The sequence below is a fragment of the Pipistrellus hanaki genome (assembly GCF_964339955.1).
Source record: "Pipistrellus hanaki genome assembly, chromosome: 10".
NCBI classification, from domain to species: Eukaryota; Metazoa; Chordata; class Mammalia; order Chiroptera; family Vespertilionidae; genus Pipistrellus; species Pipistrellus hanaki.
This window is the reverse complement of record NC_140512.1, coordinates 21,399,434-21,416,056: the sequence shown is the minus strand read 5'-3', so window position 1 is coordinate 21,416,056 and position 16,623 is coordinate 21,399,434. Positions and strand designations below refer to the sequence as shown.

At 35.5% G+C, this 16,623-nt stretch overlaps 1 protein-coding gene across 2 annotated transcripts in view; it reads left to right on the top strand.

Annotated features, from left to right (window-relative positions):
• Positions 1–16,623, top strand: part of HGF (hepatocyte growth factor) — a 60,759-nt gene that overhangs the window by 14,508 nt on the left and 29,628 nt on the right. Inside the window, exons 6-8 of one of the 2 annotated variants that reach the window (XM_084896631.1) lie at positions 2,013–2,155; positions 8,040–8,160; positions 9,555–9,673. In XM_084896631.1, coding sequence (XP_084752757.1) covers positions 2,013–2,155; positions 8,040–8,160; positions 9,555–9,673 — 383 coding nt within the window. The remainder of the gene's footprint in view (positions 1–2,012; positions 2,156–8,039; positions 8,161–9,554; positions 9,674–16,623) is intronic. The other variant, XM_084896630.1, reaches the window with a different exon arrangement.

Sequence of the window (16,623 nt, the reverse complement as noted above, 5' to 3'; positions counted from 1 at the left end):
AAGAACCAATAATAGTATATATGTAAATAAAAGTTTATTACAAATCCTGTTGACTGGCATCTGGATTTGGTGTAACAGGTTTTCATAAACATTTGTTGAATGAACACAAATAAGTGAAAAGAGAGGGACTAGACTTCACCCCTCAGTGAGATACAGGCTGCTAAAGAAAATCATGCTAACACCACAAAGCACAAAGGAAAACCAGTAAAAAGCCATATATGCCAAAGAATGAAGAGCAGAGATGACTGGTGTTCTGGTTACCTTGCATGTCTTAAATAGGAATTCTATATGAATTGATAAAGAGTTATGAAAAGAAGCACATTTTTTTTCTTCATTTCTCATTTTGTTAACTCTAGTGGGGCAAGTTTATTCATTTTCCAGCCACTTTTAGATTTGATTTACACTTTATCTCCCTTTCTACTTGTATTTTTCCTACTAAGTTGTTTATTCATTAACTACTTCTTCACAGCTTATTTTTTGCTTTAAAAATCCACTGGAAAGATATAGGTGTGTATATATATTTGTGTGTGTGTATGTGTGTGTATAACAAAAATATTCTCTAAAGCTATATAGTTAATGTGTTCATTTAACATGTGCTAAATCCATTATTTAGTTTCTTAAGTAAACTGAGTATGTAAAATGATACAAAATGAAGGACTTCATAATAATCTAATTCACTCCATTCATTTTATACATCTGGAGGTTGAAAACCCCAAAATTATATAAGTAATCTAAGAACTGGTGTCATATATGGCAGCGATGTAGATTTTGTTATTAACAATAACTTATTCTTACTACTGTACTATACTAAGCTTTTACATAAAATAGAGTGATAAAAGAATTTTCTAAGGTAAATTTGATTAATACATTACTTTATGAAAAATAGTAAAAGCAGTTTTGAATCTATCAGAACAATAGTGTTTCATTATAAAGTTATTATCAAATATTGGAGAACTGACAAAAAAGAAAGAAAATAAATTTCAAGCAATGGCATATACAAAAAGTATACTAAATTATTCTGGAATAATAAGACTAAAACTAAGACAAAGGATGACTACTTTTTCCTTTGAAAATGAAAACTGTTAGAAAATTGTGAAATCATACGAGCTTTAATTGTTCATTCAATTGTTTAATTTTTACTTCCACAGAGTAAAGACTACTAAGTGCAATGTGCTTAATAATAGCATTTATTGTCAATTACTCTGTTATCCTTACAAATTCTCAAAACAACCATATACTGTGTAAGATATGGTAACACAGTATACTGTGTTATAAGTTATGGTTATATCCATTGTACAGTTAAGCTAATGGGCTGAGAAGTCAAATTACCTGCTGGCTCTCCAGTTAGTTAGTGAGAGAGTTGCAATTTGAGTCCAGGTTTAATTTGATTCTAGACCCTTTTTTCCTGTTACTTCATCAGGCTGTTTGTCAGTTCTCAGAAAACAGGAGGAACATTCTTCATAATAAAAGCAACAAATAACAAGCAATTATGTGGGATAAGCAGTGTAACTGAGATTTCAAGGTCAATTGCAGTGTTTCCTCAGCTCTCTCCTTAGTGGCCTTGCTCAATCACTTGCTGCCTTTGAATGGAGCTTTGAAATTGTGGTACAAACAATGTCACTAGGTTCTTAAATGTTTGGCTCTTGGAAAATCCAGCCATGAATGTTGAACATGTGAATTGTTAGCTAAGTGTTTTTATAAAACTTAAGGATTTTAAGAATGGATGGAAATAACAATTAAAGTTAATAGACAGGATGGGGCAGTAGTAGGGGTACAGTTGTCCATATGGAAAACAATACATAATTAATAAGTGATAATACAGGAATAAACTCTGTGTTTTGCATGCTCACAAACTGTAAGCCTACTTCTGCCCCACCCTGTAGATGGAGGTCTGAGTTAGAATAAATGTTTTTCTACTTTCAGGGAAAACATACCCACTAATTAGTAAATTTAATAGGCTCAAAGTAAAGTTGCATGCGCTTATACTGTAATGATTATCATTTTAAAACTAGCTTTTTGCCTTCGAGCTATCGGGGTAAAGACCTACAGGAAAACTACTGTCGAAATCCTCGAGGGGAAGAAGGGGGACCGTGGTGTTTCACAAGCAATCCAGAGGTACGCTACGAAGTCTGTGACATTCCTCAGTGTTCAGAAGGTAAATGAGCCTGAATGCCGTGTGGGGCCCTCGGCTCCTCCTTTGTGTAGCTCGCGCGAAAGGTTAACAAAAACAAACCGAATCGCAGTGAAAATGCTGTTTACTCAAACACAGCCATAGAGAATTAACTGAGCATTTTATACACAGTTTTAAAACCTGATCGTCACCAGGTGAATGCAGAATAAGGAAGCCGGTTATCAGCTTGTGCATTTAATAGAGCCTGAGGCATCCTTCTGGGGAGAGTGTAAGTTTGGACTTTTTCATTAACTGGGTGGAGCTCACATGCCACCAAGTCTGTCTCCATACCTCAGCTGAAAGGAACCGAAGGAAACTCAGCTCTTTATGAGCAGAGCTAATTCTCTGTTCATCAAACGCCTGCTGCCACAGCAGCAGTGCAGCAAGGGTATGTGAACCCAGAAGGGCATAGGGGAGGGGATCACTGGAACTGGACACACCTGTGTGCATTTTGGTACAAATGTGACTAGAACCAAATCTAACACATAGACTGGAACACTATTCAGAAGAGTATCTGGAGAGATCAAGGCTGTCTTGAAGGCAGGCACCCTAAATCCATGTCTATGTTTTTACCTCCTCTCACTGCATAAGAGGGCACTGTGCTTGCTTTTGCAGTGGAAAACTGAATGGCGAGAAGGAAGAGTAACCATTTCAGCATTGTATGCGGTTTATTTTTCTTAGTTATCTGGCTACCGAATAGCTGTTCTGTCAGAACCTAAAATTCTGAAAATCCAAATGAAACATGGATTTCATTCTGATAGAAATTTAGTAGGATTTCAAAGTTCTTAGGGGTGGGGGGTGTTTGCTGAAATACTGCCCAGTTTTTATAGTAAGTTATCTTACCTATTTGTTAATGAACCAGTTTTTTAAAGACATTTTTTTTCCATAGATATCAATCTAATATTAGGTTGGTAGTATCACATAAAAAATCATTGTTAGTTAATTGTCACAGAGAAGGTGGATTTGTGTTCTGTTGTTAGTTAATTTAAAATTGACTTCATGTGTCAGTTCTATTTCTGTTTGTAAATCCTTACTTTTCATTCAGTCCATATCGTATTCTGTTCACTATAACTTATTCATCATTGTTTTCTTTTCTTTTAAAAATAATAAACTGATCTGTGACAATATGATGAACAAGTCTGTTTTGTATGAATAAGTCCGTCATTAATGTTTGCCTTAAATTTACACCTGGAAGGAAAAAACGTGCTTTTGGGAAACTCTCCATTATCATCATTTTCTGAGGTTGAAAATCATTGCAAGGAGTTTTGTAATCAATTTTGTTTGATCTTGGAAAGTGTTTTCAAGGAAAGGTAACATAGTCACACTGTAAACAGTTTAGCACTTATGTTACCTGCCTAGTCTGTATGAGAACATAACTTTTCAACCACTGGTTTATAAGAGAAACATTCATCAAAATACACTGGCATAGATCTGAACTGAGAGTTAATGTAGAACAAACATGTTAGTAAATAAGTAATTATAAAAGTCCTCTTTCCAGTTACTCTTATGTCATTAGATTATATATATCTCTAACATCCTTTAATCATTTCAGGTCATTGGAAAAGGGCATTGCTCATTAATATAATGGTGCGTGAGGCTGATGGTTACAATGGCACTGAAGGTTGCAGATATGCTTTTTCTGGAAACAATTAGAAATCTGACAATAGTAGAAAAATGCTCCCGTGAGAGGAGTAAACCAACACCTACCTGCCCTATAGGCTAAACATATTTCAGGGAGTGTGAACTGAGTTGAGTTGTGATGTTTAAATTCATTCTATAATGAACAGTGTTTTAGTGGGATTTTAATAAAGAGGATCTAAAATAAGAAGCACTATCAATACATCAATAAAGAAAAACAACTCTTTATAAAAGAATAAAATACTCAAAATAATGTACAAATGATGTTCATTTATATTAAGATACATTTATAAGGGAAAAACCTCAAAATCTAGAATACTTAATATCATCAGTGAGCCATTTTCATCTATGTATATTCTTTTATTAAATGGCAATTTCCAAAGGTTACATCATTATGGATGAGGTAGTGATAATAAAATAGTTTTGGATATTTAAAATTAAGCAAGAAAAATGCCTCAAGTCAAACTTCAAACTGTTCTTTCAGAAAATACATGCAGAACAGTGTATATTTTTTGAAATATTTGTAATGAACTTTTGACTAAATATTCATCTGAAATTTTTCAGAAAGTTTGGTTCATAAACAATATATATCTGATGTCTGATGGTTAATATTTTCTTATAATTTAAAACTTTGAAATATATTAAGCATTTTAGTAGAAATGCCAATCTTTGGTTCAAAGATTGTGGAAAACTGAGCTTTTTAAAATCTAATTTCTTGTTTTAACATTTGCTTGGGATTTAAAATAAAGCCAACACTAGTCATTGGAACAGATGTCTTTTTAATGATTGTCAGATATCCGAGTAAATACATTTTAAGCCATAATCATTATTTTTTAATGTCTCACACATAATATCCCAAATAATACTCTGTGTTAAATTCATACTCTGCATGGAGAAAGGTTTTAAAAAGCAAAGATTTAAATAAAACTATTATCTATATATGTGGATTTGTGAGACTATCCATATTTTAAACATTCAGTTTTTCTGAAGTAATCTCCAGCATGGAATTTGCTGCGAAATACTTTTGAAATATCTCTTTTAGTCTGTAAACTCAGCTCGCTGTGATTTTAGGATTGAGAAAAATGGAACACAATATTTTTTGAGTTACTTAGCTAATATGGTGAGAAAGATGTTAAGTCACTCCTACTTATGTTACAATTATATGTCATTTTATAGTTTTCTACTACTACTTAAGTCAAAACTATATTCCAAAAGAACATTTTACTTATGAATAGAAATATTTATTTAGTTTGCATTTATGTGATCTGGATTAGTATTTTACTTTTTTGTACTTTTTGTTTGTTTGTACTGTCACCACAGTAAAGAGAGAGAGAGAGAGAGAGAGAGAGAGAGAGAGAGAGAGAGAGAGCGAGCACGCGCAGGAGGGCAATCCTCATCTTCTTGTACTGTTAAATAGATTATGTTTTCACCTGGTTCCTTGAGTAGGTGGACTTAATTTCTGTCCTACCTATCCTGCTTAACTTTGAGCTACAAAAACTTAGAAGAGTCTTAGAATCCTGGAAGTTTGAGAAGTGACTGTAAGCTTAAAGACTGGCTTTCTTGAGGTATTTTTTTAAGACTAACCTGATGGTTTGATACAGTGGTAAAACAATAAGCCTTGGAAAAGATGGCCAACCTACTTGCTTTCCCAGGGCCTCCTTTTCCACATGCCTCAATAGGTGGAAATCCAACAGGAGGACAACCTACTGTTATAAACAGGAGAGCAAAAGGTAATTGGGACAATGTTGAAAAAGTCAGGGAGGTTGACTTTTTAAAATTATTGTTATCAGTCTATCTTAAAGTATGACTAGTTAGAATGTATAGGGAGGGGACACATTAAAATATGTAGGACACAAGCAATGAGGGAGAATGGAAAGAACACTGGACTATTATGGGTCAGAAGACCTGTGTTCCCAGCACAAGTTTGACATTTTCTGTTTTAGGTAAGTCCTTTAAGATTTTGTGAGTTCTTTCCTCCCTACATAGATCAGATGATTTCTTATACATTAAAAGTACTGAATAATCAAAGAGTATGTAACGATAATATATTTAGCATCTTCTATCACCATAACACATTTATTGACTTCCAAAATCTAACATTATTCTTGTTAACTTTTATTATTTAAAAAAAATCTCACTATGTCTAAAACTGCATCCATAAGTATCTCTTTGCTTTTCTACAAACATAGCATGCTAATTCATGTTTCTAATACCATTTTATGGTATTTTTGCCCCTTTTTTAGCTTAGCCAACTCTCATCCATCCTTCAAAGGACCAGGTAAAATCCACTCTCTTCTAACAAGCTATTACTGACAAACACTTAGAAGTTTTAGAATAGGACAAATTATCTACAAACTCGCTACTCACCATGAGATCCAAGTACCAGAAGCAGCAGCATCTGCTGGGAGGATCCCCACCCCCAAAACCCTTTATAAGAACTTGACCTTTAAAAAATATCTCTAAGTGACTTTTTACGCACATTCATTCTTGGAGAAGCACTGGTCTACCACACTTATTCTAGAAAGTGGTCATAAGAAAATCAAAAATCCTGAAGTCCCCAGGAAAAATGTTTTATAATAATCCCCATGGTACAGCTTCCTAGATAATAACTTTATGCGCTCGCGTGCAAGGGATATACTCTTATAAATTGCATTTGCTGAAGAAGACAAAATGGATATATTTTAATTCCTTGAGTACTATATAAGGTTAGAAATTGAGTATGTGGACCCTTATCTCTTATGTCTGACCATAGTATTTTATTCTGTTTTCTTATTGAATTGCATTCAGTTTTTCATTCAATGTTATTCATTACAAAGGAGCAGACAACAATGATAACTGTCACATCATTTTCTGTGACGATATCAAACCTTGTCTTCTTTTAAGAAAGGGAACTAAGTCTATCTGTACCACATTCAAATGGAAAGCTCTTATGTGATCAGGCATCACCTATGTTGAGCACTTCAGTGTTGAAGTGACCATGCCCAAACAGAGAACCTTTATCAATGTGCTCTTGGACCCCTGAAATGTATAGAGCACAAGCTCCTGAACTGTAGTCTGGGAATCTCAGGACCAAATGAGAGGAAGCTGAATTGTCCTTGTCTTAGTTCATAGATTAAACTACATGAAAAGTAGATGGATCAAGCCAAACTGTCTCATGTTTCTGAGAGTTAACAGTTAATGTCCTATTAGATTATACAAACCAAAGGTTCAAAGTGATCTTTCTGATATTATACTCCAAATTATTACAAATGCTAAGCAGGCTAGATCTTGGTGGATAAAATTAAACATTAACCTCTTTGCTCCCTTTCAGCTAAAGTTAGATGATCAGTAATCACAAGATACAAATGATGTGTTTGGGGAAGTTTGCCTGATCCGTAGGAAAGCCACGCAATGATTTATTCCACAGGTTGCCTGCTGGACTACAAATAAACCTGTCCATTTGAGAAGTATCTTTTTCAGAGAGTTGAGGTGATTCAGGGTTTTTAGTGTGATATAAGAGGCCAGCCAGAAGAGAACTATTAATTAAACACATAGAATCATCAGTAAGATTCTGCATAACTCAGTCAACTTATACTTTTTAAAAATAGTGAGTACAAGGAGTTCAATAGTAGGTCAACTTCAATCCTAAACTAGATAAGAACAAAGCCTGCCCCATTATTCAACATGGATATTTGCTAATAGAAAAGAGCTATGCTTTCTTCTTTTAAAATATTCTTTGAATAGTAGCAGATTTCTAATCCAAGCTGGTCTCTGCAACCTGCCTCATCCCTATTTGGGCATTGCCCATAGGAGTAAGGTGTATACTCATTTCCTGTGCATGTAATTGGAGGTTCCGCTGACAGAGGGGCTTTATTGTACTGACAGTATAACTACTGAGATCCCTTGCAGTTTAGACAAACCAAGAGGAAAACCCCAAGGCTCTGTCTGATATTTCCAGTTTCTGAGAACCTTTGGACAGTTATTGGAAAATTAGAAAGGTAATTTCCTGGCCCTGTGGTAAATCTGTATGACACTGAGTACAAAAATCTCATTTAAGCTGTATGAAACCTTCTTTAAGGAGTATTTTATGTCATTCTTTATGGACATCAGGCCATAATTTAAAGTGAAAATATGTAAGTATTTCTAGAAATCTCTTTGTGCAACAGATGATTTACTGTTCTTTAAGTGGAACAGCTGTGTTTTTGATTTTTCTGTCAGAAGCAATTAACATGCCATGCTTTAATTTTATTAGTAGAATGCATGACCTGCAATGGGGAAAGTTATCGAGGTCCCATGGATCATACGGAATCAGGCAAGATCTGTCAGCGCTGGGATCATCAGAAGCCACATCGGCACAAATTTGTGCCAGAAAGGTAAAATACCACCAACCGTGCTACCAGTGATTCTTTTCTCAAGGGGTTATTTGCTCCCTGACAAACTGGAATGGAAATTCTCTTTACGCAATGTTTTCTGGAAAGTCTTGGGCAAAGGGGTTTAGGATGAGGTGTGTGAGCGCTGTGTACACCTGCAGTTGGTCTTGGTTGACTAGATTCCGATTCCCATGCTTCTCAGAATGGTCCTGAGAGCATCTGAGGAGTGTGAAAGGGGAGCACTAACAGAAGTTTCCTCTTTCTCTCTCACAGCTAAAAAAGACAAAGGGACACTCCATAGTGACCTCTATGACCAACCTGAGCTCTGAGAGGAGGAATTATTGCTAAATATACGCCAGTCTCCTTTTAGGGCCACATTTTCAGGGAGTTAGGTAACATGGCTCCCACGTGTGACCACATGACAAAGGGAATGGGAAGTAGAGCAAAGGGAATGGGAAGTAGAGCCAGTGATCCTTTGGCTGCTTTATGCTGCTGTATTTTAAAATTGTCAATCTGGGAAAGTCAGGTAACCAAGTCTGCTTTCTCCTCAGAAGTAGGTTTTGAACTTAAATGGTTAAAAGAAATATCTATGTTGGCCCATTCATTTCACATGAAACATTTGTTGGGGAAAAAAAAAAGTCTTGTTTTTATTATAAAGATTAAAAATACAGATAATAACTTCAGAGGAAGTTTTACCCCTATCTTTGTTTAGAAATGTGTTTTTAGAAAAGTGTTTTTTTCTTCTTTATATTTTTATGTATTGTTCTTCTAAATGAGGTGAGAACTCTGCTTTATTTTTCAGTGCATCTCTAGTCCTTCAAGTGAGAGCAGAGGGGACATGGTAGCAATTAAAATCAAGTCACCAATGCAGGCCCCAGTTAATTGAAAGGGAGGGGGGTAGGGAGAAAGGGGTGTGATGGAATTTCTCTCTTGCTCCAGGGGAGGGGAGGGCATGACCTAGAAAGGCTCTGGTTCCAGAATGGACCCATCATTAGTAACAGCTCTCGAATCCTACCTTTATTTTAAACTTAAAGCCTGCCATGGAATTAGACCTATTTTTTTAATGAGTATTTTACACGAGGTCATGCTTATGCAATCTGTTATTAACTGGGCTTTATGAAAAGAGGTTTAGGTTTTGGACCTCAAGTGGTAGACAGGTACCCGATGGACTTAACTTATTAGTAAAGGTGATGGTACTCTATACGGGTGGAAGATGTAAGTTAATAGATTCAACAGTCCATGATTAGCAGTCCTTGTAAGGTAAAACACAGATCCCCCCCCCCCCCCTCCCCCCAGCTAGCTGTATCTGAGCTGAATCAGAAGTTATTTTGTGAGCTGGGGGCTGGGAGGTGTTTCCAGGCAGATTTACGTGACACTTTTGTTGGTGTGGTTTGCAGATATCCCGACAAGGGCTTTGATGATAATTATTGCCGCAATCCTGATGGCAAGCCGAGGCCATGGTGCTATACTCTTGACCCTGACACCCGTTGGGAGTACTGTGCAATTAAAATGTGTGGTAAGTTAGGGTCAAATTTATTGCTTCCTTTTCCTCCCACAGATTGAATCGAAGCAGGTGATTATTAGTGAGACAGGTTAACAACTATTTTACTTGATGCTTTAATGTGTGTAGGTTTTAATATTTTAAAAACGTGTTACATAACCCTACCCAATCCGTTATTTTGAGAGAAATACGCAACTGCACACATACACACAAAACATTTGGACTTGTCAAAAGGCCTAACCATTCTCATGTCATCAAGGGGGAAAAAAAATCCACAGAAGGGGAAAAAGATCAGAGATTATATGCAGCGTCATAATGTCATTAGACTGTAAATGCTAGGACCTGAGACTCTTACCTTCCCATACTATATCCTTCCCTCCCCAGATGTTACATTGACTGTCAGCTCACTGTGAACCTCCTCTGGTGAATGACAGAAGCTGCAGTGATGAATAATAAATCTTTAATCTCTGGGAGCTGGTCCCCAAGGTTGTCCTTGTACACAACCTACATTCTCTTTCAGCCTCTTTTAGTAGTTCTACAGTTCTTTTCTCCACACTGTACTTCACCCACTCCCACTCTCTGAATTTATGGTAAACAGTTTCTTTTCTCACTTGCTTTGTGGTATCTGTATGTTTGGTCCTCTCCTTCATGGTTCATTCACATCATTTTTACTCTTTTCTAAAATAATACTAATGAATAATAATTAGATATAGATATGCTTTTATTTCTATGAGTACAGATGGGTCTTATTTTTTTTTTCCAGCTGCATCCTAAAAGGCTTTAAGACCAGTAGAATTGCATAAATTTAGTAAGATGTAATAAAGATATAATTGACTTGATATTATAAAGCGGATGGGGATAGTCCTTTGAACAAACCTAATTCGGTGTTATCCACAGTATGATACTGCCAAGGTAAATCTCTCTTCACTTAGACCTGCTAATAAAAGGAAGTGTTTTGGACAAATCAAAGCCCATAGAAAGGGGCCATGTCTGGATGAAGTAACTGCAGAATCTGGAGGCTCTCAATGTGAACACAATGTTCCAAGGAAATTTAGTCATCTGCTCGGTCCTTTAAAATAAAAGACTACTCCTGTGACAGTTTTTCTCTGTATAGATTGTATTAGTTCCACTTGTTGACTTTTAAAATCTTGTTATTCTTTCCATCATTCTAGACCATTTTAGGTATAACAAAACAATTGTTTTCCTTCCATTTTTTTGTGTTTTAGGTACACTTATAAATTGTCTCTTCCAATTTTTGTGTGTTCTAGGCATACACACAAGCATACTTACCTGCACATTCACCCTTCAACGGATTACGCACCCCCCCCCCAATTAAAATATCCACATGTTGCTCTCCTCTTCATTTTCCCAACTGACCATTGGCTATTTTTAAAGGACATTAGGAGAGGAGAGGAATGGAATGAATGTAACACTTCCTAACTATATGTTCTTTCTTTCTGTCTGAGGAAAAGTCAACTAATTATGCAAGTAGCATTCAATAATTCTGATGGCTTTGTTAAACAGAGGGTAGGATTTATAGGATGTTAGTTCTAAGAAAATGGTAGAAGTGAGTCAAACCTAATGTTAAAATTAAAATACTCTTCTGAGCTTTGGAAATATTTTAGAAATAATTTATTACAGGGAAGCTTTAGTATATAAAATTATATAAAATGAATAAAAGTTGACACTTGGAGTTCTGCAAAGTATGAGATAATGTTTTATGAATATCCTTTCATAATATTTTGGCTTCAATATATAATAAAGCTTATAATGCAAGAATCAAGAAATTTGGTATTAGTTTGGCAAAGCCTATAATGCAAAATCAAATTTCAATTGTGTATTAGTTTTCTATTGCAGCATAACAAATTACAAAAATGATTTGATGGCTTAAAACAATACATATTTAATATCTCATAGATTCTGTTGGTCATCAGTGCAGGCATGACTTGGGTGGGTTCTTGGTATTGGATCTCACAAAGCCGTGATCCAGATGCTTGCCAGCACTACAGTCTCATCTAAGACTCAGGGTTCCCTTCCAAGTTCACTGGTTATTGGCAGAATTCAGTTTCTTGTGGTTATAGTGCTGAAGTCCTCAGCTCATATAGAGGGCCTGTTGTTTCTTACTATGTGATCCTCTCCACAATAAGTCAGTTTACCTCTTAAAAGCCAACAGAATAGGTCTTTGTTCCTTAAAGCTTCTTACCCTGATACCCTCTTTTTAAAAGCTTACTTGATTACGAAAGGCTCATCTAAGGTAGTCTTTCTTTAATTAACTTAAAGTTGATTTTGATGAGGGACCTTAACGGTATCTGCAAATTCACTTCATTTTTTATGAAGCTAATATAAGCTAATAAGTTAATCACAGGAGTGGTTCCATAATGTTCACACCCACATTCAGTTATACAGTGTGTACAGCAGTGGATGGGAATCTTCGGGGCCATAATTGCATTCTATATACCACACACAGGTTCACACGCACTGCTTGTAAGAGAATATTGATTATCATATTTTTTATTTGTATTATTTGATTCTTAGGTGAGCTTCCTGGTTATCTCTCAGTCCCAATTTCTTGAACTCATTCTGAGTTTTTAATATGTTTGAAGAAAAAAATAAAGTTGATATGTCACCTATCCTTTCTAAAGTTTAAGGGAAACTTTTAAACTCTTGTTACATTATATAATATTAGAGGCTCCATGCATGAAATTCGTGGACTCAGGAGGGAGTCCTCTCAGTCCGGCCTACACCTTCCAGTAGTCTGGGAGCCCTCAGGGGATGTCTGACTGCTAGCTTAGGTCCACTCCCCACAACCGCTGCTGTGCTACCACCAGAGGGCAGATCCTGCAGTGAGTGTCTGCCCTCTCGTGGTCAGTGCATGTCATAGCGACCAGTTGGTCTAAAGTTCGGTTGATTTGCATATTAACCTTTTATTATATATGGTGTATTGTCTATCCAGAATATATACCTATATATACATTTACACATTGTGTGTGTGTGTGTGTGTGTGTGTGTGTGTATGTGTTTAATGAATGTGTGTATCTCTTAGAATCTTGTGGTCACAAGAAATTTAAAAAACTCAATTTTAATATATTAAAATATTTTAGAAAAGGATAATGGGGTAAGGAATAAAAGACTCTCCAACATAAAAGAAAATGAATTCCATTAGAATAACATTTTAGGGTAAAGTGGAATGGAAAGATGATTGAAGGAGAAAAGAACTTGATGTACTTTTTAATAAGAAACAGGTAGGTATCAAATCCCTGCGGTATTTATAGTCTACGAAATTCATTTAAAAATTATATGAAATTTTTTTGTCTAAAAAATGTCAATATATGTGCTAGAAATCACATATTTTGTAACTATTTAAGCTTACCATAAAAAATAAAGAGGCCAACTTAAAAACATAAGAGGAAATATGAATGATTTTTCAAAATTCCTTTAGTAACAGGAGAAAAAAAATGAACATTAGAAGACCATTGATCTTAAAGAATTACTATACATTCCAAGTATTTGGCATGGAGAGGGCTGAGGAAGGAGGCAGGCGGCTCTGATACACTCTTATTTTAACAGGCCAATTAGAAATAAAGAGAAATGTGAACTAAGGCAGTAAGTTGTGAGAATAACAGGGTGAGGGAGGATGTGAACAATACCAAGTAGGTATAATGTCCAGGATAGAAACAAATTGGATGTAGTGGGAGATAATGTAGGGATTGAGAAATGTCTAAAATATATCCTATATCAATGGGTAGATGAAGAATATTTGAGAAAGTTAAAATTTTGAAGAGAAAGATAAGTTTAACTTTGCTTATAATGAAATACAGGTGATGGATGTGTGTGCTCATAGCACATCTAAGTTCAGTTCTCTCTGAAGCTCATACAAAGTCATGAGTAATTACTAGTGGAAGTGAAAGCCTTGGACATAACAGCAATTCCAGGGAATACATGGAGAACACAAAGAGGTTGTCTGTCTCTTTTCTATAGGGTTTATTTAATAAGAATTTACAGAGCAGAGCAGATATGCCAAATGCTTTTTAGACTCTCAGGATGTAGAAGTGAACAAAATAGACCAAGACTGCTGATAAAACTGCGATTTCGGAGGGTGAGCACGAACTAGTGAAGTGCAAGCTGACATTGCCTTGACATTCGGATATCCACCTTTCCGAGCCAAGGACTGAATACTGCTCAGTTACTTTCATATGTTAAAAAGCTGAATGAACCACACATATGTTGTCACTTTGCTCCCAACCTTCTAATCTTACTATCAGTGTATCACTGAACATGAAGAATGAGCTTTGCTGGTCACCTGACCAATGTGAGCCAGGGTGGTCCAGGACAGGCCTACCCAGTCTTCCTTCACACCACTTTCCTCAGGACAGGGTGTCTACCCATCGACAGCAGCCCCACATATTCTAGCAATATCATGTTTAACCGATTGCCGGGGATATGAACTTTTAAAACATTGCAAACATGTAAGATAGAAGGGCCTATATAGTGCCTAAATGAAGTACTGATTTTTCTTATGTTTTTTCCCCCCCTATAATAACTTTATATTCTGATACACAGGTTATTCACTCTTTTAAAGGAAGAAATAATAATATTTGTTGGCACTAATTGTATTTTTCTGAACTGAACCTGAACAGTTCTCTGGCAATTGAAAAACTGTTGTGGTTGATGTCCCTCAGGAACTCTCATGGATTATTTAAATCAGCTGTTAACAGACTTCTTGCTATCTCTAGCCTCATGTACTACCACATTTCTCTCCATGCTCTTCGTTCTATCCAGAATAGTTTCCTTCTTATACCTCATTATTTTCCATATGGTCATAATAGTTCCTTCACCTCTGCCATTTCCTCTGCCTTGAACAATTTTATCTTCCTCCACGGGTTTCAAGTTCAACGCAGTTATCATTTCTTCATTCAATGTCCTTGAGTTGGTCAAATCCTTTATATATATTTATAGCATCATCAGCCTCTCTTTCCATGTACTTCTTAGAATCCAGTTTTTATACTTAATTTTGAAATTTTTTAGTTAACAGCACTATCAAGATTTTCAGGCCCCTACAGAACAAGGACCATAACTCTTTTTGTATCCATAGTGCTTACTGCTTTGTCTTGCACATGGTAGTAGTTCCACAAATATTTGTTGCATTAATGAGTATTAGTTTCTTACAAACTGATAGTTTTAATTTTCTTTTTGTGTTTCTTGGAATTCCTTCTATGCTTCTTGATTTTTATATGAAAATTTAGCTTCTGTCAGACATTGTCTACCAGGAAATTTGCTTTGTACCTTCTTCCCATTACCTCATCGACTCATCCTTAGGTTTCTTGTTTCCCTGGCCTAATTTTTGCCCCTTTATTGCTGGTTGTCTTGATGGTCTTTACCTTACAGACAAAATAGACAAGACTTTTCATGAGTTGCCTCATTTTTTTTATTCTTTCTGCTTCTTTTCCTTGTTTTTTAAACTTCTAGATATGTAAGTGTCCAGACCATTTTATTTTTTAACGTTATTCAGTTTTAATTGATATAAAAGCTTCACATATTTAATTGATGGGTTTAAACACATCCATATACCCACAAATAAAGGTAATAAACATATTCATCACCTTCAAAAGTTTCCTTCTGTCATCCCCTTTTATTTATTTATTATTTATTTATTTATTTATTTTTTATTTATTGTGGTAAAAACACAAAGTGAGATCTCTCTCAACATTTTTTAGCATACAGTACAGTACTGTCAACTATATGTACTATGTTGTACAGTAGATTTCTGTAATTTACTTACCTTGCATAACTGAAATTTTATATCTGTTGAAAAACTTCCCACTTCAGAATTCTAAACTAGGCAGGTCTTTGGTAGCTAGGATTTCTATTAAAAATATTATTATAGATTGAATTCTGTCCCTCCCCCACAAAAATTCATATTTTGAAATCTTCACCCTTTATGTATTTGTATTTGGAGATAGGGCTTTTAGATGTAATTAAGGTTAAATAAAGTAAAATAAGAATTAGTGGCTTTATAAGTAGAAGAAGAGAGATCTCTTTTATTCTCTCACTTCACCATATAAGTAGTGGCTTTATAAGTAGAAGAAGAGAGATCTCTTTTATTCTCTCACTTTACCATATGAGCCATATGCAACCCAGGAACCAAATTGACTGGCACCTTGGTCTTGGCCTAACCAGCCTCTAGAATTGTGAGAAAATACACATCTATTGTATAAGCCACCCAGTCTGTGGTATTTTGTTATGGCAGCCTGCACAGGCTCATACAGTTATGTTGCCATTGGTCATTAATGAAAAGAACCCTCCTTCCTAATAACTAATATACAGTGATATCATTTTAAGAGAATATCTACCTTTAACAATTCAGTATGTTTGTATGTTGAGAATATAATTTCTTAAAATTACATTCAAACACACTGAAGTTATTTTCTTTCTTAAAGAAAGCTGGTAATCTCTCTGAATTTTATTAGTCCATCTAACGCCAGGCAGAGATTCATAGGAATAAAATATCCTTACTGTAGTCTGAGTCAGGAAAAAACAATACTATCAATACTGTTCTCAAGGGAAATATCTTATACTTCAAGGTTTTTTTTTTCCAAGTCATCTACGGAGAACTGAGTATAGAATTGAAGAAAGTCTTGTCTCTTGAGCATTTTATACCAGAAAAGGCTTGGATAAAGTCCAGGGAAAAGTTTCAGTTAGGAATTGTAGGTTCACATGGAAAGCAAACGTGCAAGCAATTTGAGGTTTGCACTTTGGAGGTCTTTATACTAGTTTCCCACGTCAATTTTAAAACGAGAAACTCTTTAAATTTACATTGAGCCTGGTCCTGTCTTTTGTGGCCCCAAAGAATACAAGTTTGTTGACAGGCGAGTAGCTTTAACACACTGTTCTGAATCTCCAGGGACCATCATAGAGTAGAGCCTGCATTTCAGTTGCTCTTCAATAGCTGGGAGTAAGAAGTGGGT